This window comes from Oncorhynchus tshawytscha, linkage group LG12 (genome assembly GCF_018296145.1).
Source record: "Oncorhynchus tshawytscha isolate Ot180627B linkage group LG12, Otsh_v2.0, whole genome shotgun sequence".
NCBI classification, from domain to species: domain Eukaryota; kingdom Metazoa; phylum Chordata; class Actinopteri; order Salmoniformes; family Salmonidae; genus Oncorhynchus; species Oncorhynchus tshawytscha.
In genome coordinates, this window is record NC_056440.1 from 66,539,118 (window position 1) to 66,564,572 (window position 25,455).

Consider the following 25,455-nt stretch of genomic DNA (forward strand, 5'->3'; position numbering starts at 1 on the left):
GTCGTTTAAAGTTTGCCACAAGCCACCTGGGAGGCACACCAAACATGTGGAAGAAGATGCTCTGGTCAGATGAAACCAAAATGTAACTTTTTTGGCAACAATGCAAAACGTTATGTTTGGCGTAAAAGCAACACAGCTCATCACCCCATCCCCACTGTCAAACATGGTGGTGGCAGCATCATGGTTTGGGCCTGCTTTTCTTCAGCAGGGACAGGGAAGATGGTTAAAATTGATGGGAAGATGGATGGAGCCAAATACAGGACCATTCTGGAAGAAAACCTGATGGAGTCTGCAAAAGACCTGAGACTGGGACGGAGATTTGTCTTCCAACAAGACAATGATCTAAAACATAAAGCAAAATCTACAATGGAATGGTTCAAAAATAAACATACCCAGGTGTTAGAATGGCCAAGTCAAAGTCCAGACCTGAATCCAATCGAATCTGTGGAAAGAACTGAAAACTGCTGTTCACAAATGCTCTCCATCCAACCTCACTGAGCTCGAGCTGTTTTGCAAGGAGGAATGGGAAAAAATTTCAGTCTCTCGATGTGCAAAACTGATAGAGACATACCCCAAGCGACTTACAGCTGTAATCGCAGCAAAAGGTGGCGCTACAAAGTATTAACTTAAGGGGGCCGAATAATTTTGCACGCCCAATTTCAGTTTTTGATTTGTTAAAAAAGTTTGAAATATCCAATAAATGTCGTTCCACTTCATGATTGTGTCCCACTTGTTGTTGATTCTTCACAAAAAAATACAGTTTTATATCTTTATGTTTGAAGCCTGAAATGTGGCAGAAGGCCGCAAAGTTCAAGGGGGCCGAATACTTTCGCAAGGCACTGTATCTCTACAGAAAATGTGCAGAGCTCAAAAATTGGAATTAAAATAATTGAACCATCATGGGTCAATTAGTTGTTTAAAAAATGAAAAATAACCAACATTTCTTTTAATCGCTCAGCACTAACTAGCCCGGGGAGCAGTAAGGTGAATTTCTAGTTTAAAAAAAACAAACATTTTATTTAACTAGGCAAGTCAGTTACAATGACGGCCTACTAGATCCACCAAGGTCTGGAACATCTGTGTTTAATTCAGGAAACGGTCCTCTACAAGCTAGAATGGTGAATACAATTTAAATTGAACCCACTCAACCGGTTATCTGCGTGGCTCTCCTTATATGGACAGGTAGACAATATATCCGCAGGAAAGTGTTCTTAAACCAACTTTTCAAAGTACTGGTAGTGTGTTCAGATTTCTATCACCTGACATGTAAAAAAACATGCACAGAGCTTGGCAAGTATACATGCGTGGCGTGCATGTTTATGCATTGTGTTCATGCTTGTGACAAATCTTACTACCAGCACTTTGAAAAGTTGGTTTAATAATTATTTATTGTGGATATATTATAGTCTCATTCCTACCCACGGAGACAACCGGTACAGTAGGCTCAAATGTTTTATTTTATTCAACATTCCAGCATGTAGATAGATTATCATTTCCTGAATTAAAAAGGATGTTCCATAGGTTGGTGGATTTAGAAATTCACTAGCCTGGTCCCCAGCAGGCAAGCTTGCTACATGGATGTATACAGCCATGTCTAGCTAGTTAGCTAATGTTATACACGGGCAGAATATATAGCTAACTACCTTTCAATGTAGGATAGCTAGCTACCTAGCTAGCTAGTGGTTACGACTTCAGGCCGTGACAAGTCATTACAGCTAAACAGATCATGGAGGTCTGTCCACATGAGTCAGCTTCCCTTGAAAGCAGCACAACAAGCTACATGCTCTAAAGGGGACATCAAAAACGGAGTGCACAACGCGCAAGCTCCGAACCGTTTGCAGAATTATGAATGGTACAGATTCGGAAATATACATAAACCGCTTCTGATCAGGCCCAGTGTAGTTAGTAGCTAAGTCATTAGCCACACCATCTGCGTCCGCACGAACTCTGGCTAGTTGTCCAGCTAGCTAAATGAAGCTAGGTAGCTAGCTGGCCAGACAAATCAATTAAAGTTTACGTTTGACCATATACAATTTTATGAATTCCTTGCTTATAACTCGTCGGCACTTTTTAACATTACTCGTATCTAAATGCTAAGCTAGCTAACAACCAGTTATTAAAATTTGCACTGTGATAAGCAGGCCTGTCGCATCAGCCAGAGCAGGTGGGCCATGCACATACACGCAGCATTTTTCAACAACTACAAATTGTCAAAGGAAAATTACAACTGTTCGAGTCTTTCGAATGTTATTTTCTCAACCCAAAACGTGACCACGATTTTTGCCAATTTTTAGATTTTCAACTAACCCTACTTCGAGTACTGTTGGCTAATTTGAATGGAGGCTCCTCGGGCCTGTACCATGCTGGTGTTTCAATGGGGAAATAGGCTTTTTAGGGCAGCATTAGCAAGCATTTATCATCACACGTCTCTATGACGCGAGTTACCACTATATTGTGGCCAAGAAACACATCAAGAAATCTAACAATATTTTACTTAAGACTACTTTTTCAATTAATCTTATGTCAAATGTGAAATTCTAGGCGTATCAGCAGCGTGAATAGTTGTAACGTTACCTGGTTAACGTTACTCTGAGAAGCCATGCTCCCTGTGAGATTCTCTTTTCCAATCAGAAGATGGACGTTCTCCGGGGAAGGTGTTAGTTTTTTGTAATAATTATTACAAAAGACAGCCTAATTCGACATCCTTTTCATTTTCTCGACAATGGACTGACAGTTGTATTTTAAGGTTGTTTTATTGCTACAGCATATCACGCTGCTTCCCCCGCCGTCGCCGCCATTTCTGTCTCGCCTCCTTGCTTCTGGCCTGCGCGCGCCGCGGATTGCTAGTGTGCTCTGGGAACGCGTGCGTTTACGTCCGGGTAGGAGGGTATAGTAGTGAACGTTTGACAGCTTGAGTATGAGCTAAAAGAGCTGTCAGCTATGTATAATTTAGGACAGACCGATTGTGTTGTTATAACGAAACTGTTTTGCTAATTCAACATTCCATCCATGCACATGTGTAAAAAATAAAGGGAAATGTGTGTGGGGGGGATGCACCACAATCTAACTAATATATATATATCTATCCCCAACACCCCTTCCCACTACTTTGGCACCAACAGAGTCGTCCTGCAAGGGAGTCTGGAATCCCTTCTCTTAATAAAGCCCCCAGTAGTTCTTCGGCACTAAAATCTCTGACACCCCAAAACTTCACAATTGAAACACCACTTTTTCCACCTACACTACACACCTTTGTCCCATGCCTTCGGAATGCTGTTTTTGTGGTAGGGGTGGAGTTCTATAGAGCGAACAGGTGAGAGGGAGGAGCTTGTAGACGAAAGACGTCCCAAGATACAAGAAAAGAAAAAGACTTAAAGAATCCAATCATTCGCACAAATTAATCCAGATAAGAACCAGAATTAAGAGGTATTGTTAATTGTTCTTTCTTCATTCATCAATTCGTTATCTCAATGTTTGGTTCGCTTCAACACACAGCATACCCGTGACCCTTATCATTCGTCACAGGTAACGTTAACTTGTATGTTTTTAACTCCATCAAATATAGTATCAAACGTTATTCCATAGTGCCTTCAACCCTCAAGTCACAACCTGGTCTCAGAGCATTTCGTATTATTCTGTACGTAAATCCGAAACACACCATTTAGTATGGTATGTATTAATTTGTGGGTGTCCATCACCCATTTCGTATGATATGTTGTGACATTTGGGTTGCTAGACTCTCGCGTTATACTTTCGGTTTTGCCTTAAGTAACCATCTGTCTTATGTAACCATACCAAACGTCATACTAAATGCCGCACCTCAGATGTACTTACAGAATAATACGAAATGCTCGGAGACCAGGTTGATAGTCAGTGTCAGCATTTTGTTTGACGTTTTAAACCCTTGTCAAAGTTTTTCAAAGTGTATTCAGTTGTGTGCAGAATCATCGAGATATCATTCAAGATGGGTCTGACTGTGACTCCCATCCTGGCCAGGTTGGAACCACCCAGGGAAAACACGCCCAAAACCTGCCCCGCTTTCATGTGGCTCCTGGATGCATCTCCTCATTCTATGGGTCGCAGTCATGGGTAAATGCTTCCCACTGGGCAACTGTATCACAGTGTCGCCGGGCAGTACTACGCCCCGTAGAATGAGGAAATAGTCACGAGACAATAAAAAGAGAAGCATCCAGGAGCCAATTGACAGAAGGGGTGGGTTTTTGGCAGGTTTCTCCTGGACAGTTTTTGCCTGGTAGGGTAAGAACCACCCAAGACGCGGGTCACAGTCAGACCATAACGGAAGATTCAGGTTACATCCCTTCCCCAGGGCTCCTTACGGAGAGATACCCATTACTGCTGTTAGATTACCCCCATCTTTACTCTGTAGTCATTTCTGAATCAGAGGAATGTGACGTGGTAACTGTCACTAGTGCCAACAAGCATTGCCACCAATGTTTAGTAGGGCTACATGCACAAATAATAGATTGGGATTGTCATCTGATCTCCCTGAGATATCGGTATGACACCTTTACACTAATACTCAATTGATCACGGCAATGTTCATTCGAATACATTTTCAGAGAAGTGGCCAAGAGACCAGACAATGCCAGAGAGAAGCAGATACCAGGAGAGGGATGAGTATGACAAGAGCAGGGAGAGGGACCGCACTCACGACCGAGGAAGCTCCTCACATGAAGAGAGAGACCGGGAAAGGAAAAGAGAGAGAGACCGGCAGAAGAGAGACCAAATGGACGAGAGATACAGGGATGAGAAGGACTCTGGAGCTGACAGGAGGGTCAGGGAGAAGGACTACTCTGGCAGACAGCGGGATACGACACCTCACTCTCACAAGGACGCACCACCTGACCACAGAGGCAGTAGTCAACAAGGACAACAGAGAGCGTAAGAGACCATCTGACTGTCACAGAGTGGCTTCCACAGTTACCATCCTGGGCATTGTTGAGCACATGTTGGTTTTGTTGCTAAACAACTAACCCCTCTATGGGCAGAGAGGTTTGGAACTCTTTCTTATTGGTCTATTAACTAATTTACCGTCTGGTGATGTCACCAGGCAGGCCAAAACTCCATCCCACCAAAACATTAAAAGGGCATTATCATAATTTTCACAATTTCACATTATTATTCCAACCTCAGTGTGGAAATATACAGTGTACAAAATAATAGGAACACTATTATATTAGGAACACTACTATTATTGAGTTTCACCCCCTTTTGCCCTCAAAACAGCCTCAATTCATCAGGGCATGGATTCTAGGTGGTGTCTAAAGCATTCCACCGGGAGGCTGCCCTATGTTGACTGCAATGCTTCCCACAGTTGGGTCAAGTTGGTTGGATGTCCTTTGGGTGGTGGATCATTCTTGATACACATGGGAAACTTTTGAGTGTGAGAAACCCCGCAGCGTTGCTGTTCTTGACACACTCAACCCGGTGCACCTGGCACCTACTACCATACCCCGTTCAACGTCACTTAAATCTTCCATATTGCCCATTCTCTCTGAATAGTATACATGCACAATCCATATCTCAATTGTCTCTAGACTTAAAAATCCATCTTTAACCGGTCTTCTCCCCTTCATCTACACTGACTGAAGTATATTTAACAGATGACATCAATAAGGGATCATAGCTTTCACCTGGTCAGTCTGTCATGGAAAGAGCAGGTGTTCCTAATGTTTAGTACACTGTGTATATAAAACACAGGAAAAGTCATCCTTGGGGATATAGTTGTATGATTTATTTAACTTTCCAATCATTGGTTTTTGTTTGGCATACATTTTAAAGTGAAAATTTGAGTCTGCATCATTCTGTTACCGTATTATTGCCCAAATATACTGTACAGCGTGAGAAGTCTCAAGTTTCACTGGTTTGGAATGGACTCCTTGTAATGTCTGTCTGCTTGTGTTTGAATGGCACATTGACTCTTGGGGTGCCCAAAGTAAATATGAACCCCTTGAATACAAAACCTGCTCTCTGCTATGGAGGAGGGTTGTGGTGTGGTGGGTTTATGTGGTGTAGTTTCAATGTAAAATTGATCAACTTGTGATTTTGTCTTTGCAGGTATACAGAAGCCTCCACAACTCCCTCTGTGGGGGAATACTATGAGCCACAACACAGACAGGCTCTGTACAACCTCAGATATGCCTTAACAGCCAGAGGCAAGTCATGTTTAAATTAAAGAACAAACAGCAACAACTTGCACCTGAAATGTCTTTGTGGGTGAATCTTGTTGGTACGGTGTAGCAGGCGTTGTTCTGTTTAATTGGTCCTGGGATTTATTCACTCGGAACCAAACAGAACCAAATGGGGAGGGACCTACCTGAATTTGTCCAATAGAAACTCAATTTTGTTGGGCATAAACGGTTTCCATTGCACAATGTTTTGAACTAATGACTACACCCCTGTAGTAGGAATGTAGTTGGGTTACGACCTGACCAACCACATGACCACCCTCTCGGAGGGTACAGGGGATTTATGAGGGGATTGGAGTTTTGAGTTCTAATATCTGTATTACTCAACATTTAGGAGTTTTTGTATTTGGTTTCTTTCTTAAAATTGTTTGTTCATCCATGATATGTTTAATTCACACAATGGCATACTGTCTGTTTTATCTCCCTCTGAGGTGAAATTCCCACTGAAATTAACCATCAACCATGTTGGTTGAACTCGGATCAACCTCAATTTTGCTGCATTGTCACATAATCCTCCCTCTCTTGTGAAACGTATAACTTGACCTTCAACTCAGCTCGATTTCTCCCAGACTCTTACTGTATGATAAGTCATGTATTTAGCTCTTTCTTGATCTGTTCTGTTCAGGTCTATGCCAGATAATGGAGGTCTTTGTAAACCTGCTGATAGTCATCTGCTCAGGAGTGTCCTACAGTAACTCCGGGGGTTACCGGGACCTGGCCAGCCTCGGGGGTCTCTACCAGTACTACTATGGAGGAGCACAGGCTTTCACTGGAGCCGACGCAGACAGGGTCAAGGAGCTGGACAAACTGTTCCACCAGCTCAAGCTACCTCCATACATCTTCAGCATGGCCTGTGGAGGGGCTCTGATGGTTTATGCCTGCATCATTCTGGCTTTCGGGGTTTTGAGAGTCCCTTACCGCTGGCCCCCTGTGCTGCTGGGTGAGGCCCTGGTGAACCTCCTGATCGGCCTGGGCTACATCCCTGCACTGGCCTTCTACTTCATCAAGCTGCAGGAAACCTACGACAACCCCATCTGTACAGAAAGGGAAGCGCTCTACAAGAGCAAAGGGCATCAGGGCTTTGCATGTGCACTCAATGGAGCAGACATCGCTGGAGGCCTCTTCGGGGTGCTTGGAGTCATTGTTTTCATCTTCGGAATGGTCTTGGCCATCCGTGCTTTCAGGGCAGTGAGGGAGATGAAGAGACTGAGAGCGATGGAAGATGGTAACTTATAACGGGGTTTGCTCACCCCCCACTGTGAATAGAGTGGAAAAAATGTAGGGTTGAGGTCAAATTTGGTCAAACAGCTATAAATGCTAGTGTATTTTATATGAACTGTGATTGATAAAAAAGTTTAACTGTACAAAGAGCAATTTTGAACATTTGTGACTTCAAAAACTGCACACTTGTTTTACTAAATGTTACAGATGTGAGACATCTACACTGTCAAACATTGTTCTTTACTAATAAAAATCTTAAACAGATGTATTTCTCTTCCTCATGAACCCTCTTGCCTAGAATATCTCCATTTGACCTTGTAGAAGAATAGTTATTGTTTGTGGTCTCTGTGGGACTGAAAACATAAATCTGAGTAGAGCAAAGAGAGCAGGGGTGTATTCATTCCGCCGATTCTGTTGCAAAACGCTTCTTAAACGAAAGCGAACGGGGAGGGATCTACCTGAATTGATACAATAAAAATTATGTTTGCTTCCATTTGGTTCTGAAACGGTAAACGGTTTCTGTAATGCAGCTCAGAAACACCATGGATTTGCGACTGTGGATAGTGTCTGGCCAATGCTATCATTAGAAAGACAATCGAGGGGAACAGAAGGTAGGGAAACGATAGAAATGCACCAAGGCCCAGGTTTTTCACAGTATAAATTTTTATTGCTACTTGGCTGAAAGTTAATTAAAAATACAGCTTTTCTGCTCAAAACTAGTCATAGCAGCATCTCAAATGAAATAATAAACCATCGCCCACCGAAAATTTTAAGGAGTACAATTCTGGCTGAAACAGCAAAAGTGCTCATGGTTAGTCCTTTCCTAAATGATAAAACAAGGTATCCTCTAAAACTAATTACAGCAAATATTTAACAGAATACAAATATTTGTAGCAGTTTTCTACATGCTAAAATATAAACAAAAATATTAGATATGCTCCAGATATTCAAAACAATGCCGTGGCTTACAAACAATGTTAACATTTTGTAGAAAGTAATCACATATAAGCACTGTATACATTTTATATTTATATGCATTTATATATGGCATGCTTCAGACATTAAATACACAAATTAGAATCTTAAATAAAAATACCATAATATGCAACGATATACAATAGAATCCCTTTATTCTAGATTCTGTAGTGGAGAAGGACCTATACATTTGCATGAAACAATGTACAAAAATAAACCTCAGCTTCTTGGCATTGAGAGAAAATATTAAAGCATCTCTAGAAAAGAAAGTACAGAAAGAAAGGTGAGATCAAACAATGTTTACTTTGGTCACATGTTAAACAATTGAAACATCCTCAATATCAGATTCTTTCCAGAGTTCACCATAATCATTTAACAGAATGGAGATTCATTCAGTTAAATATAACAGCAGCACATGCATACTTTCTCACTCAGACTGCAATGACAAACAGGCAGCATGTTCTCCCTCTGAGAAGAGAAATAAAACACGTGTTTACAGAGAGTGGATTAAATGGAATCAGAAAAGCATTGACACCATAACCTACTTAAATATGCATACCCACATACTCTGCTGTATTTACATAGGATTATGGTGCACTCAGATCATGAACAGTAGTTGATCTCCTCTACTAAATAATTAAAGGGAATACTTTGCCATCATTGTGATGTCACCTTGATCTGTTACTCTGTGCCCCATCTTACTGTAGCCATACGTACGGTATGCATATGTACAGGCACATTTATTCCTCTATCTAGGTTAATGACCTTCTCAATCAATATTGTTTCTAGCTCTTGTTAGTAGGAGTCAACTTTTTGGTTATTTACAAAATCAAGGGAGAGTTGACTGTAAACAAAATAGCAAATAATAATTGGCTAAGGATTTGCAGATGCATGTTCTTACATTTGGAATGCATTTTTGGCTGCTAGAACACATAACATGGGTGCATTTGGAACGCACAGAGCTTAGTAGTGTGTTGCTGGTCCCCACTTGGCAAACTAGGGCCCAATTATGGAGCCTCTTGATCAACTTTTCTACATGGACCACTGTGTAGAAAGAGTTGACAAGAGGTGAAAACGCACACGATGGCAGAACACTGCACTTCACCATTCTCACACACATGCATACGCACACACAGACAAGAATGCTCAGTTACTACTCATTTCCATAGTTAAGAAAAAATGATCCTCCTAGGTGTGTAACCTGTGAGCAATATAAAGAGGTGACACTTTGCATATTTGATGTGAGAGAATTCATGTTCATAATCATCTACATTGTGTAGTGTATTTGAAGTCCAACTTCCTGTTCATTAAGAGGATTATGAGAACTTTGAATTATCTTGTTCCACCAACCACATCAAAGACAATCACCTCTTCATACTGTTCTTATGTTCTCAACTTAAATGCCATATGAAAATGTCAGATGTGTGCAAGCTCAAATCTGTTTCTTTAGTCTGTCCTGAAATGCTCAGGGTGGAGGGCAAACCCACACCTGTGGTGCGTACATGTACCTGTGTTACCGCCTGTGGCGCAACAGGTGGCTTCCGTTGGCAAACAAAGCAATATCCAAAATGCCTGCTTTCTGCCACTTATCATCCCTAGAATGAGCCAGGATCTTTCACCCCACAACACCAGCTGCTGTTCCTCTCATGGAAGCAGAATGACTCAATACAAAAAAAGCCTTAAGACTTGAACAAGGAAGAACAATGCCTATCTTTGTGCTAAAAGACAAACTCGCATCCAACCGAAAAGCAGTTTTGTAATTCTCTCACACTTCACTTTGAATTATTAGCACTTCTATTGGATACTTTCTCTTAGAGAAGACATGGTATGTTTGGCTGACAGAAGCCACAACAACGACAACTCAAGCCCTATGAGTTCATGTGCATTTTTGATAAATATCTCACATAATACTCAAATATCAATCTTTGAATATATTTATCTCCCTATGTACAAAGTGCTTTTAACAGTATTTGATCCTTTGAAGAGCAGATGTTGTACGAAGTTGGAACAAAATAAGTGAATAAAACTTACAGTTGAAGTCAGAAGTTTACATACACTTAGGTTGAAGTCATTAAAACTAGTTTTTCAACCACTCCACAAATTTCTTGTTAACAAACTATAGTTTTGGAAAGTCGGTTAGGATCTACTTTGTGCATGACACAAGTCATTTTTTCCAACAATTGTTTACAGACATATTATTTCACTTATAATTCACTGTATCACAGTTCCAGTGGGTCAGAAGTTTACATATACTAAGTTGATTGTGCCTTTAAACAGCTAGGACAATTCCAGAAAATGATGTCATGGCTTCAGAAGCTCCTGATAGGCTAATTGACATAATTTCAGTCAATTGGAGGTGTACCCATGGATGTATTTCAAAGCCTACTTTCAAACTCATTGCCTCTTTGCTTGACATCATGGGAAATCAAAAGAAATCAGCCAAGACCTCAGAAAAAAAACTGTAGACCTCCACAAGTCTGGTTCATCCTTGGGAGCAATTTCCAAATGCCTGAAGGTACCACGTACATCTGTACGAACAATAGTACGCAAGTATAAACACCATGGGACCACACAGCCGTCATACCACTCAGGGAGGAGACGTGTTCTGTCTCCTAGAGATGAACATACTTTGGTGCGAATCAATCCCAGAACAACAGCAAAGGACCTTGTGAAGATGCTGGAGGAAATGGGTACAAAAGTATCTATATCCACAGTTAAACGAGTCCTATATCAACATAACCTGAAAGGCCGCTCAGCAAGGAAGGAGCCACTGCTCCAAAACCGCCATAAAAAAGTCAGACTACGGTTTGCAACTGCACATGGGGACAAAGATCGGACTTTTTGGAGAAATGTCCTATGGTCTGATGAAACAAAAATAGAACTGCTTGGCCATAATGACCATCGTTATGTTTGGAGGAAAAAGGTAGAGGCTTGCAAACCGAAGAACACCATCTCAACCGTGAAACACGGGGGTGACAGCATCATATTGTGGGAGTGCTTTGCTGCAGGAGAGACTGGTGCACTTCACAAAATAGGCCACCACAAAGCCCTGACCTCAATCCCATAGAACATTTGTGGGCAGAACTGAAAAAGCGTGTGGGAACATGGAGGCCTACAAACCTGACTCAGTTACACCAGCTCTGTCAGGAGGAATGGGCCAAAATTTACCCAACTTATTGAGGGAAGGTTGTGGAAGGCTACCTGAAACGTTTGACCCAAATTAAACAATTTAAAGGCAATGTTACCAAATACTAATTGAGTGTATGCAAACTTCTGAACCACTGGGAATGTGATGAAAGAAATAAAAGTTTAAATAAATCATTCTCTACTATTATTCTGACATTTCACATTCTTAAAATAAAGTGGTGATCCTAACTGACCTAACTAAGATGTAAACTTCCAACTTCAATTGTATATAATACATCTCATATTATAAGCAAGCAGGCTTTAGAAAGGCAAATTCACCAATCAATCCAGTCTTGAACGTTAAGGATGAAGTAAATAGCCATTTCGAAGCCGCTGTGAGGTTTTTGAGCATCTAAAATACTGCCGATTCTACGAAACCTTTAGAATCCACCCCTCTGGTCCCAATCCAATTCTACTGGCTTGAAACATTACATTGCTCCCTCTGCAATTTGGAGAAAATAATGCAAAATATTGCCGTGTTATATGCTCCTGACCTTGCCACGTAAGGTCAAAGGGCAAAACCAGCTCCGCTAAAGGAAATAAAACCAACAGAAAAAGACAGTCACCATCATCATTAGGAATGGCAGCGCTGCATTAAGGCTATGAACAAGCATAGAGTGGGTTGTAGCTAGCTAACCAGCTATGGTAAGTATTACAACCATGCCACTAGCCTTCTCACAGTGGCATCTAGGAACACATCCCAGTCATTCTCTTGTCAGACCACAAGCCCTCTCTTACTAAGTCAGAAAGTTGTCCTCTCTAAAATGGGTTAGGGTTAGGCAGTTTGGCACAAAGGGGAAGGGTGAAAGATTTTGGTCTGCAGCTTTGATATATCAATGATGAGTCAATTAGTGGTATACTATCCTCTAACATTGCTGGAGCACAAGTGCAACTTTATAGAAATGTCATATTCACAGTCAACTGACCCATATTATGCAGATGCCTTTATTCAAAGTAATGTCCATGACGGACATATTTCACAATGTCTGTGCTAGATAAAAGTCAGGGCCACTCCATACCTTAGCAACACTAAAACCATTAGCAAATGCCCCAAATAAAGTCTGAACTCAAATTCTGATGCAAAACGAATGGCTTACACTCAATACTTGAGTTTTTTCACTCTTCTCGGGACACAAAAGTGCTTTGCTCATTTTTGCTAAAATTCCACAAACGTAATCTGATAAACCCGTTTTCCTCATTGGTTGGATGGTATTAACCAAGGGTCCTCTGACAGCTTAGAAACATATGGAACAGACAAAGGCTTGTCTCCACACTGTGAAAGAAGAGTAAGAGAACATCCTCCTCAGCATTAGGTCAGGTGTCCTTACATACCTCTTGAAACGTTGTTCCTTCACAATACCCCATCCAGTCATCCACCCACCTGTTGAAATGGTTTGGTGTTGCCACTCATGTGAGCTTCACACCACCCCTCTTACTCAAACCAGCCCTTATTGTCGCCAAGACAACAATGAGCTTTTCTGTCCTGCCAACAAAAACACACTGTGCTTGTTCTGAATCTGTTATACAGTAGGTGGTAGCGGTGGTAGAGTACACTGGTGATATTCACTGATATAGAACTAACATTTGAGGCAATTCAAAGTTATCATCACCAGATGTCCCACAAACCCTTATTGAATCTGTCACTAGATCTATGAGAATGAAATATCTAATTATTTCAATTATTTTTACTCTTTCTCTCGCCGGTCACTGACTTAAAATGAAGAGCATCAGCCAGCTATATCTACAGGCTCCAAAGGAATTATGCAAACTGCATGATTAAAATAGACTTTCACAACATGCATACTTTTCATATACATGTAAAATAATATACCATGTTACATCCTCATTTTAGTACACTACTCATGGATATTTTGTTCAGTTGACTGTGAAGCTAATGGAATGAAGGGAACAGAATGATTCTCAAACCTTAAGAAACACTTTTGATATGTTGGTCACTGGAGAGATTTTGCACAATTTCCTGGGTACAACAAGCATGAAACTAGAAAAACTAAAGAAAAAGGGGCTACACACCTCACAGTATCTGGACTCCTTAAATGATGGCACTCGAATAATGCGAAGAACATGTTTTTTCACCCATCACTTGTAATGATTACTGTACAGTATCTGGCATTGTAGCGTCTTTGAGATATGAACACCGTGAACAATTGTTTCGTCTTCATTGTCACCACTCATGTTGCCCATAAAACATAATTAATATAATGACTTTTTCTGTTAAAATTTGCTGACCATGCACTGTCACGGACACAGTGTTACAATAATGGTTTTGAAGCGGTATGCCATATTGGTTCTGTACAGGTGAGCAATGCACTGTTATTTTGCGTTTGCCTTTTTATGAGAGCTTGATGCTATTTTTGAATGTTATTTTCTGTATTATTCCTCCCAGCAAGGCTTCAATGGTTTCCAAATGGATACGCATCCTGATGCTGGGACTAGGCCAAGCTGGCCTTGTGATTACACCACTATGTGGTTCTGCACTACACTGCTCAGACTAAATGTGTATATAGATACTAACTGTATTTCCCATATAGAGGATTATGGTGTTGATAGAAAGGGTCACTTCTTAGTTTTTTTAGTAAATAAAAATTAGATTCGTTTTTTTTATCGCTTGCTGTTATGTTCCTACCTGCCTCTAGCATACACAGTCTGAATCCTTGTGCCACAGAGTAAGGCCAGTCAGCCCAGTTTCCAGTCCTGCCAGCTATTGTGCAGTCAACAGGTTAGAGAGGGAGATAAAGTAGGATATATATACAGACAGACAGAAAGAGAGAGCGCGAGCGCGAGAAGTGGCTGTACCATTGGTGGCCCCTGGAGGACGCTGTCACACAGTGATGTCCTATTCCAGGGTTAATACTGATGTGTGTCCCCTCCCCCCTCCATACACACACAGGCAGGGAGGCAGGGACATCTGGGGCTGAGTCATCTACAGTAGGCACTTTTTCACCTTTTGGTCACAGGACTTGTCCCTGGGATCTAGGAGCCCCTGCAGCCCCCAGCAATGGAATGATAACACACTCAAATGGATTATTCTACCATTTCACTATTTGACCTTCCTTCCAAGTAAAGGGAAATGTTGCAAACAAGTTCTGCAGTCTAAAACGCATGAGGTATTCTAGTTCAGGCTGGGGTATTTGTCCTCCGGTGGCCCCCTTCTTTTCACAACCTATTTTCATGGTTGGTGACTTCAGTGCCTGTTCAGCTCTGATACTCAGACAGTTCCACCAGGTTCATCAGACAGTTAGCTAAGCACCTCTCTACGTCTAACGTGACGTAACGCATTCATGTGTGAACAGTTAAGGCCCCACATGTCCATCTGGTCTTCATGACAGAGCTGAATGGAAACTTGAACTGGAATATCCCACCTGTGCCAGAGAGACCTCCTCTGCCCCCCCTGGTATGGCACTGTCACAGGACTACCACAGGGTGGCACTGTGCTCTGGCCCCCTCTAGAGGGCAGTATCATAGACTTCCTGCTGTAGGGCAGGGATAGGGTTAGTGGCGAGGTCCCGCTGGGGCAGCATGGGAGCAGGGGGGTGGGGGTGGTCCCACACAGTGTCTCTGATGGAGGGGGGTGTGAAAGGGGGTGGAGGTCCTGGGACCATAGGGCTCTGGCCCCTCAGCTGTTCCCTAACATCCTGCTCTAGACTGGGAGGCACTACCAGCTGGTCCTCGGGGTCCTGCTGCGCAGGGGCAGTGAAGTAACCCGACTTCTTCTTAGGGGCCTCCAGGGCTACCTCGATGAGGTTGTGGCTATCTTCCGGGGCCACCACGGAGCCGTTGGAAAGCTTCTTCCCAAAGAGGCTGGAGGTGGAGGGGGACTTCTTTAGGTCGGAGATCTCTCTGCCACACACAGCCAGCAGGCAGCCATTAGTGGCTGACACCACCACGCTGTTCTGACGACGCATCTTTCCGTTGGGGTAGTCTGAGCGTGTCTTGTCCAGGTTGTGGTCCTTTGGGCTCGCGGCTGGCCCAGAACGGATCTGGAAAGCACAGCAGTGGATGTCCACCTCCACCTCCAGCTTGCTCCCGTTGGAGATGACCCCCTCTAGTGGAGCCTCGTCATCACTGTCCAGCCCGTTGTCAGACTGGTTACTGGAGAAGGCGGCACAGGAGGGCTGGCGCTGGAACAGGACAGGGGGGGGCCACCCTACCCCAGCTGAGCCGGGTCCCGCGGGGGCACAGAGCGTGGCTGCAGGGTGGAGACTACAGCGCCTCTCAGGTCGGGCCGTGGGGCCAGTGGAGGGGTGCTCGTCAGAGGCTGTGGAGCCCGCCTCACTCCCCACCTCTGAGGCCGAAGTCTCGCTGTTGAACTCTGAAGTGATGCCACTGCTGGAGGAGGGCGTGGCCGGGTCCCCTGGGGGAGCAGTGACGGGGAGGGGTGTTGGAGGGAGTCCCCGGGGTTCAGTACCAGTACTGGCGTGAGGGGGCTCACAGGTACAGCTGTCCTCCCCGATGTGCAGGGACACCACCACCGCCCCCACATTGTCCCGGCAGCCGTAGCTCTGGGCCAGCGTGCAGAGCTTCTTGGCAGCTGCGCGGGGGTCCCTCACGGCCTGCACGGTGCACACAGCCTCCTGGTAGGACACCCTCTCAAACAGCGCCCGGTTCCCCAGGATCAAGAACTCATCTTGGGAACACAGGGGCTCAGTGCACACCCAGGGCTTGGGCAGCACCCAGGGAGACAGATAAGTGCATCCCAGCAGGCGAGAGCAGCATGTCACTCCACTCACTTTGTTATCCTACAACACAATAACACAGGAGGGGACTCAGCTCTGCACTTTGAATACCTCGGAGCATAAGGCATCACATCAAATGTTAACTAACAAGTAGATCTTTATGAACACAAAGGCCCTCACAAAAACGTGCATTCACACACGCCTGACTCCCCACAGTACCTCAGTGATGATCGCCTTGCTGAGTTTGACCCTGTCCATCTCTTCGGTGCTCTGCTCCAGGCTGAAGACCTTGGAGAGGGGCAGGGGCTGGCCATCTCGACACAGCACCGCCTGGCAGCTGCCCACGTTGGCCACCGTCAGGCTGAAGTAGCTGCCCAGCTCCGACGGCTCGTGGTGGATGTAGCAGAGCAGGGCAGATGCACCCAGCTTCTGACCAGCCATGCCCAGTTTCCTGCATCATACATCACAGAATGCAACTATCAGCACATGCCCTGCAATTAGCTAGCTTCTTTGTTAAACATTAAAAGTAGACCATTATGAATATTCATTATGTTGTTATTTGCATATGTTAGTTCCTAGCTAATGCAGTTGTGAATTAATCAAATGTAAATGAACACGGAATAGTACAATTGTAGGTTTGTCTTCCTTAAAGGGTAACAGTAATTCATAGCAGGGGCGCAACTTTCAGTGGGGGCGAGGGAGGGAACATGTCCTACCCACATTCTGAAGTTGCATTTTTGTACCCCCCAGTTTTATAATTGGAATGTGATACAAAACGAGGCAATGGTGTGCTTTAGGACCATGCGGACATCTCAGATCGGTGGGGTAGGTTGTTTGGAGTGTTTATCTGGATAAAAAATAAATAATAATAATGATGATGTCTACCCCACTTCTAAAACCAAAGTCACGCCCCTGATTCATAGGATACTGAAATGTGCCTACATTTTGCTTGTATTACAGTAATACAAGCAGAATGGGTGTGTGTCTGTGTATGCATGATGCTCATACCTGTGTGAGGTGAGGAAGGTGTTGCTCATGTACACACTGTCCACACTGGAATGCAGCAGCTCCTCCGACAGCACATCTCCCATGGTGCACTGCAACAGACGAGGAACTTCCTCATTGCGGTCTCCGTCGAAGACGCCATAGGTCGCCTCAACACTATCCCCAAAGCGGTCCACTGCCAGCACAGACACACACAATCTGTCCCCAAGGAAGAGAAAATACTGTTAGTATTGATATAAGATTAACACAAAAAGTGGAAACAAAATGTGTTTACATTTTCTGTGTGTAAATCCCATTATACAATCTTGCTCATAAGCTTAGAATCTTCCTCAAATTCAAGCCAAACAGGAATAACTCATCCATACTTGAACACATTGAGACAGAGCCCTATTCCTACAGAGGCAGCAGGGGCTCATCCAGGCATGGCCCCCTGTGACACTGTGGTGGTCATGACCCTGTGAGGCCCTGTTAGGACACGAGCCAGGCAAACTGGGCCCCCATCAATGATGCAGGGGACACCGCTTTATACCCGTTGTATCCACAGGAAGTATTAGGCTTCCCCGCCTTCCCTACTATTAAACAAGATCCACTGCCCAGGGGCCTAGATGCCAGGCCCAACAGACGTTCACCCAGGCAGTGGAAGCTGTGCTGGGGCTGTACAGTTAGATAACTAAGTAACTCCTCCATAGATGCATATGATAGCCCCGGGTAGGGTTTAAAATAGGATGCCAGCCAAGAGGCAGAGCAGAAAAGAAGCGGGCTGATATGGACTATGAGAAGCACATCCTCTTCTCAGACCATTTAATGTAGTGCTGCTCACAGCGATTCCCTGAAAGAGGAAATGCTCCTTAAAGGCACTCGCTAAAACCACACGTGATCTCATAATCCCATTTATACCCTCTCATCAGATTGTTATAAATTAGGGCTTCCCTCACATACACGCTCACTCACTGTCTCAAAGTAACTCTCTCTCTCTCTTTCCCTCAGCCCTCCTCCCTCCCTCCCTTCGGCTCACTTGTTCCTCTGCCCGCTCATCTCAGAGTAGCCGTGGTTCCACAGGGTGGAGGAGCCCAGGGAGTCCCCGGTGGCCATGGCTGGCTTCTGGTCCAGCTTCAGGGTGGTGATGTGACTGAGGAGAGAGAGAGACAAAGAGATGGGGGCATTACCGCACCATGCACTGGGCTGAACCATAATTCACGCTGTAGCACAAGAATAGAATTTATCGCATAGCTTATCCAAGTACACCAGCGGCCTGATACTTTGTTGTGCGGCGTGACACTGTAGTCTCTGTGTGTCACCTGAACAGGTTGAGTGTTTTGTGCTCCAGCAAGAGGCTGCTGTTGCCAGTCAGGTCCAGTTCGTGCAGGGTGGCCGTTAGAGAGTCTGGCAGTAGGATCTCAGTCAGCTCATTACAGCTCAAGTCCACAAGCTACACACACACACACACACACACACACACACACACACACACACACAGTGGAGGGAGAAGATAACACACACACACTGTTATACATTATAACATTGTAATAAAGACATATACACATCTAAAAGACATATGCATAAACAAAACACAAACTAGGGCTGACCCCATTTAGTCGACTGGTTGATTGTTTGGTCGATAGCCTGTTGGTTGACCGAGATTTCTTTAGTCGAGCAGTGCACAAGAAACCTGTCTGATTCGTGCCTGTCTCAGCGGACTAATCCATTGCAGATACCACGGGGAGGGCACAGTCCATCACTCTAAGACGTGAGATACTGAAATTGTATGTGGTTATATTATGTAAAAAATAATGCAACACTAGTAAGTCTAGTATTATTTTATAACAAATGCACTTTCTCAGAAATAAGACAGGTCATTGCCTGATACGATTTTTAAAAATGTCGCTGTGAATAATTAGCCTCAACGATAAATAAACTGCAATTCACAAATGCATGCAACTGTTTTTAGTCTGCTGTAATAAAGACTTTATATATATATATATTTATTTATTTATTTTCATTAGAACAGACCTTGGTACACATATTTAGTGTTTTTTTTACACTATTTCAAATGATAATATTATAATCTAACAGCAACTGTTTGGCACAAAACCAGTAAACATTCACCTGTTTTGAGTTTATTTTTCACATCTTCCACATGCATTTTGCTGTCATGTGTTACTGTATTCGAAATTTGTTATAACCAATTTATTGATGTGATTATGATAGGTTATAGGTCAGGCCCTATTGGCCACGTGCATGTGACGAATACATGGTTCAAGTAAAGAGAGCAAAGGTTGAGGGAATAGGGAATGTTATCTTAAACAAATGACGTATTTCAGTAACATAACTTCAGTCAGAAACAGGTAATGGCTGAAATGACGTTGCTGCTTCAGCACGGACAGTGCAATAAACACTTGCTGTGGTGACTTTTCGCTGCAGCAGGGAGGAGAGCGAGACAACGTACACCAGTCACACAGGCACTCGCTATCATTTTTCATTTTTTAACACAATGTGCCCATCGGGCTCTTTCTTGAGTCATCTTAATTATTTAATCAAACAGTGGCTTAAAGCATCAGACAAGCTCAGTGCATATGGTTGATTTTTATTAGGGTGTGTCTGTCTATATATGGAAAAATAAGTTTCAATATTTCAACCAATCGATTGGTCGAAAGAACAGGACGACTCTCGGTCAACCAAGATTTTGTTTAGTCGGGGACAGCCCTAATATAAACAGATATGAGTGAAACTGACCTTGATCTCTGGCAGGTTGAGGATCTCGGGGAACACACTGATGTGGTTGGAGTGTGCTATGAGGGTGTGTAGCCTCTTACAGCTGGATACAGTGGAGGGGATGGTCTTCAGCTTGTTGCCACTCAGATTCAGCTCCTCCAGCAGCTCTAGTTTACTCAGTTTACTGCACACACAGAGCAGTATAGAGACGTCTCCACCACAGAACAATGGCTCATATCAGATCTAAAGAATAGCTACAGTATATTAGGAGCAATAGAAAACATTTTATGTCTAGAGACGCAATCTCTAAAGTAGTGTAGAATACGTCCACTGATTGGAGGCATTTCATAGGTACAGTAGGAAAGCAGTATAACTGGGTGTGGAGCTGGTTACCTGGCAGGGAAAGAGAGCAACTGGTTGTAGGCCATGTGCAGGACTCTGAGGTTCTGGTGTCCCACAAGCAGAGCAGCGCAGTTCTCATTCAGTTTGTTCCCCGTCAGGTACAGTTCCTGGAGGGTGCTGAGACTCTCCTCTGATTGGCTGCTGGGGGGAATTGTCTCCAGGGCATTAGCTGACACGTTCAGGTACTTTAGGCTAGGAGGAGGATCAGAGAGCGTTGTATGTAAATAGGAAAGAACCCAGGATTAATTGCCAGTGATATACAGTTGAAGTCGGAAGTTTACATACACCTTAGCCAAATACATTTAAACTCAGTTTTTCACCATTCCTGACATTTAATCCAAGTACAAATTCCTTGTCTTAGGTCAGTTATGATCACAACTTTATTTTAAGAATGGTGAAATGTCAGAATAATAGTAGTGAGAATGATTTATTTCAGCTTTTATTTCTTTCATCACATTCCCAGTGGGTCAGAAGTTACATACACTCAATAAGCATTTGGTAGCATTGCCTTTAAATTGTTTAATTTGGGTCAAACGTTTCAGGTAGCCTTCCACAAGCTCCCCACAATAAGTTGGGTGAATCTCTGCCCATTCCTCCTGACAGAGCTGGTGTAACTGAGTCAGGTTTGTAGGCCTCCTTGCTTGCACACGCTTTTTCAGTTCTGCCCACAAATTTTCTACAGGATTGAGGTCAAGGCTTTGTGATGGCCACTCCAATAATATTGACTTTGTTATCCTTAAGCCATTTTGCCACAATTTTGGAAGTCTGCTTGGGGTCATTGTCCATTTGGAAGACCCATTTGCGATCAAGCATTAACTTCTTGACATGTTGCTTCAATATATCCACATAATTTTCCTTCCTCATGCGGCCATCTATTTTGTGAAGTGCACCAGTCCCTCCTGCAGCAAAGCACCCCCACAACATGATGCTGCCTCCCCCGTGATTCACGGTTGAGATGGTGTTCGCCGGCTTGCAAGCCTCACCCTTTATCCTCCTAACATAACGATGGTCATTATGGCCAAACAGTTCTATTTTTGTTTCATCAGACCAGAGGACATTTCTCCAAAAAGTACAATCTTGGTCCCTATGTGCAGTTGCAAACCGTAGTCTGGCTTTTTTATGGCGGTTTTGGAACACTGGCTTCTTCCTTGCTGAGCGGCCTTTCAGGTTATGTCGATATAGGACTCGTTTTACTGTGGATATTGATACTTTTGTACCTGTTTCCTCCAGCATCTTCACAAGGTCCTTTGCTGTTGTTCTTGCACTTGTACATTCATCTCCAGGAGACAGAACGCGTCTCCTTCCTGAGCGGTATGACGACTGCGTGGTCCCATGGTGTTTATACTTGCGTATTATTGTTTGTACAGATGAATGTGGTACCTTCAGGCGTTTGGAAATTGTTCCCGAGGATGAACCAGACTTGTGGGGGTCTACAATTTTTTTCTGAGGTCTTGGCTGATTTCTTTTGATTTTCCCATGATGTCAAGCAAAGAGGCACTAAGTTTGAAGGTAGGCCTTGAAATACATCCACAGGTACACCTCCAATTGACTAAAATGATGTCAATTAGCCTATCAGAAGCTTCTAAAGCAATGACATCGTTTTCTGGAATTTTCCAAGCCGTTTAAAGGCACAGTCAACTTAGTGTATGTAAACTTCTGACCCACTGGAATTGTGATACAGTGAATTATAAGTGAAATAATCTGTCTGTAAACAATTGTTGGAAAAATTACTTGTGTCATGCACAAAGTAGATGTCCTAACCAACTTGCAAAACTATAGTTTGTTAACAAGACATTTGTGGAGTGGTTGAAAAACAAGTTTTAATGACTCCAAACTAAGTGTATGTAAACGTCTGACTTCAACTGTAAGTGATGTAAATGTGTAATATCAAGTCAGCATTAGATGATTTAGACAGTGTAAAATGTAGGACTTCCTCTTAAAACTGTTATGACCTGAGAGTTAAATGCTCTTGTTACCAACACTCTGGCCATAAATTTCCTTTAACAAAACAGATTCAGATAAAGGATGACAGGGAGAAAATCCATAAGAATACACCTTCTAGTGGTGGCTATTTTAAAACACTGAGAAACAAACGTTGTTGACCAATGAGGCACTTTACAGCAGTCACACTGGCGCTCGATGTCTCAGCATGGGAGACAGAGTAGAGTAGGCCAGGCCTAATGGGTGCCCAGTGATTTATCAGACAGTAAACAGTAGAGCGTCAGGCTGGTGGGGGGCTCACGTTACAGTCCAACTCTCTGACTGGTCCACTGAGCCATACCCTCCAGAGCCTGGCATAAAAGCCCAGTGGACCCAGTCAGTCCACCTCTACTGGAGCAGCTAAATAGGGCCACCACATGTCTATGTGAAGTAAGACATCTCTTACAGACTGCCAACCACTTTAAGCTAGATACATCAGCCCCATCAAATATTTATACTGTATTTCTACTGCATGATGTAAGGAGGATATACTCTAGGGCAGTGTTTCATTTCAATATGCCCGATCCTGTTTTGTCCTTTAATTGGTTGTTGTGGTTGAATAGAGGCTCCGGGGTTAGAGCAGCAGCAGTAGCGTCACAGGCCCTGGGGGAGACAGAGCATCAGCTGCAACCTCCAAAACACCTGTCAGAAATGGAGGGAGAGGCAGAGAGAGGACAAGCACCAAAGAGAAGGCTAGGAGAGAGGGTGGGTGCAAAGAGAGAGAGAAGAGAGAGAGCGGAAGGTGGATTGACCCACTTTAAGGCCTTGTAGAAGAGGCTCTCTGGGAGCTCGCCTAGCTTGTTGTGCTGGAGGTCGAGTACTTCCAGGGGGATGTGGTCAAGTAGGTCAGGCAGTCTCTGGAGCCTATTGTTCCCAGCCAGCAGCTTCCTCAGACTCAGGCTGCTGAGCAGTCTAGTGGCGAGGGAGATAAAAAGAAAGAGAGAGAACATCTCCTGCTGTGAATTTGATCATTTGTGAAACTGGGGGAAATCTTGAGGTAAGGTAACTCCACACCCAACAAATCCATCAATGTATTTTTCAACTTGGCAGCCTAAAGTTACCAACACAGCACAATTTACTCCAGAAAGAATAACACAGGGGTCTCATCTGCAGCTACGCCGTTGAGCCGAATATTATCTTGTTTGTGAAGGCTTTGGTCGATTCAAATGCAAATATAGTTGTGTTAAAGGGTAATGTTAAATGATGGTTGCTTTGAGCGGAGTGCTTCAGCATCACCATACTGAGATCACAGTCTGCTGACAGAAAGACGACAAGCCGTACGTTGGCTTCACACAGGCAATGAAATCCTCTCATCAGCTGACTGTCAACACATCTGCTGATGTTTTAGGGACAGTTATTTCTGGCCAGACATTGGCTAAATGATGCCCAATGTTAATCAGATTAATATGGTGCTCATTCTTATAATAATTTCAGAACGTTTAAAAGCCAAATCCGGATGATACGAGATGGACATATTAAACATATAGAGCAACATGATGGACAATGTAAGTAACGGCCTTTAATCTACCTTAACACATATGAATGTTTTGATCATCTTTAGATGAATAACTAGTTTTGAAAGTGAGGAGTTTGAGAAGGATGAACTAGTCCTCGTAGGGAGACTAACCTGGCTGGTAGTTCAGACAGGAAGTTGTGTGTAACGTCCAGCACCTCCACCTTTCTACTGTCACACACCCAGTCTGGAAGGTACTCCAGCAGGTTCCTTTTCACAGAGGTCATAGAGGTCATAGAGGTCACAGAGGTTTTTACCTCCAACTGTACATACACAGTGCATTTGGAAAGTATTCAGACCTTGACTTTTTCTACATTGTTACATTACAGCCTTATTCTAAAATAGATTAAATTGTTTTTTTCCCCCCTCATCCATTTGCACACAATAACTCATAATGACAAATCAAAAAACTGTAATATCACATTTACAAGTATTCAGACCTTTTACTCAGTACTTTGCTGAAGCACTTTTGGCAGCAATTACAGCCTCAAGTCTTCTTGACTTGAGAGTTCCTCTGTGGAGATGGGAGACCTGTATTTGGGGAGTTTCTCCCATTCTTCTCTGCAGATCTTCTCCAGCTCTGTCAGGTTAGATGGGGAGCGTTGCTGAACAGCTATTTTCAGGTCTCTCCAGAGATGTTTGATCGGGTTCAAGTATGGGCTCTGGCTGGGCCACTCAAGGACAGTCAGAGACTTATCCCGAAGCCACTCCTGCCTTTTCTTGGCTGTGTGCTTAGGGTCGGTGTCCTGTTGGAAGGTGAACCTTCGCCCCAGTCTGAGATCCAGATTGCTCTGGAGCAGATTTTCATCAAGGATCTCTCTGTACTTTAGATCATTCATCATCCTGACTTGTCTCCCAGTCCCTGCTGCTGAAAAAACACCCTCACAGCATGATGCTGCCATCACCATGGTTCACTGTAGGGATGGTGCCAGGTTTCCTCCAGACATGACGCTTGGCATTCAGGCCAAAGAGTTCAATCTTGGTGTCATCAGTCCAGAGAATCTTGTATCTCATGGGCTGAGAGTCTTTTATGTGCCTTTTGGCAAACTCCAATCGGGCTGTCATGTGCCTTTTACTGAGGAGTGGCTTCCATCTGGCCACTCTACCATAAAGGACTGATGGGTGGAGTGCTGCAGAGATGGTTGTTTTTCTGGAAGTTTCTCCCATCTCCACAGAGGAACTCTGGAGCTCTGTCAGAGTGACCATCAAGTTCTTGGTCACCTCCCTGACCAAGGCCCTTCTCCCCTGGTGGCTCAGTTTGGCCAGGCAGCCAGCTCTAGGAAGAGTCTTGGTGGTTCCAAACTTCTTCCATTTCAGAATGATGGAGGCCACTGTGTCCTTTGGACCTTCAATGCAGTAGAAATGTTTCGACACAATCCTGTCTCCGAGCTCTATTGACAATTCTTTCGATCTCATGGCTTGGTTTTTGCTCTGACATTCACTGACAACTTTGGGACCTGAAATAGACAGCTGTGTGCCTTTCCAAATCATGTCAAATCAATTGAATTTACCACAGATGTACTCCAATCAAGTTGTAGAAACATCTCAAGGATGATCA

The 25,455-nt window shown here is 43.6% G+C and overlaps 3 protein-coding genes across 5 annotated transcripts in view; 1 reads left to right on the forward strand and 2 right to left on the reverse strand.

The window, feature by feature from the left end:
* LOC112263704 (ubiquitin carboxyl-terminal hydrolase 10) overlaps positions 1–2,852 on the reverse strand; it is a 33,944-nt gene extending 31,092 nt beyond the window's left edge. For both annotated transcript variants that reach the window (XM_024440227.2, XM_024440226.2), the window contains exon 1: positions 2,575–2,852. In XM_024440227.2, the coding sequence (XP_024295995.2) occupies positions 2,575–2,601 (27 nt within the window). In that variant the 5' untranslated portion in view covers positions 2,602–2,852. The remainder of the gene's footprint in view (positions 1–2,574) is intronic.
* Positions 2,853–3,280: 428 nt separating this feature from the next.
* Positions 3,281–7,694, forward strand: LOC112263705 (MARVEL domain-containing protein 3). Of its 2 annotated transcripts, none has more exons than XM_024440230.2 (4): positions 3,281–3,426; positions 4,581–4,902; positions 6,079–6,176; positions 6,835–7,694. In XM_024440230.2, exons 2-4 carry the CDS (start codon positions 4,604–4,606, stop codon positions 7,443–7,445), a joined length of 1,008 nt encoding a protein of 335 aa, XP_024295998.1. In that variant the 5' UTR covers positions 3,281–3,426; positions 4,581–4,603; the 3' UTR covers positions 7,446–7,694. The 2 variants fall into 2 exon arrangements, with proteins under 2 accessions (XP_024295998.1, XP_024295996.1); XM_024440228.2 differs by having other exon boundaries at positions 3,299–3,525.
* A 4,046-nt stretch (positions 7,695–11,740) lies between these two features.
* LOC112263706 (PH domain leucine-rich repeat-containing protein phosphatase 2) overlaps positions 11,741–25,455 on the reverse strand; it is a 47,001-nt gene continuing 33,286 nt past the window's right edge. The window contains exons 11-19 of the mRNA XM_024440231.2: positions 24,012–24,107; positions 23,141–23,296; positions 20,396–20,596; positions 20,024–20,186; positions 18,589–18,719; positions 18,306–18,419; positions 17,294–17,488; positions 16,505–16,736; positions 11,741–16,348 (exon numbers count right to left, since the gene is read on the reverse strand). Coding sequence (XP_024295999.2) covers positions 15,056–16,348; positions 16,505–16,736; positions 17,294–17,488; positions 18,306–18,419; positions 18,589–18,719; positions 20,024–20,186; positions 20,396–20,596; positions 23,141–23,296; positions 24,012–24,107 — 2,581 coding nt within the window. The 3' untranslated portion in view covers positions 11,741–15,055. The remainder of the gene's footprint in view (positions 16,349–16,504; positions 16,737–17,293; positions 17,489–18,305; positions 18,420–18,588; positions 18,720–20,023; positions 20,187–20,395; positions 20,597–23,140; positions 23,297–24,011; positions 24,108–25,455) is intronic.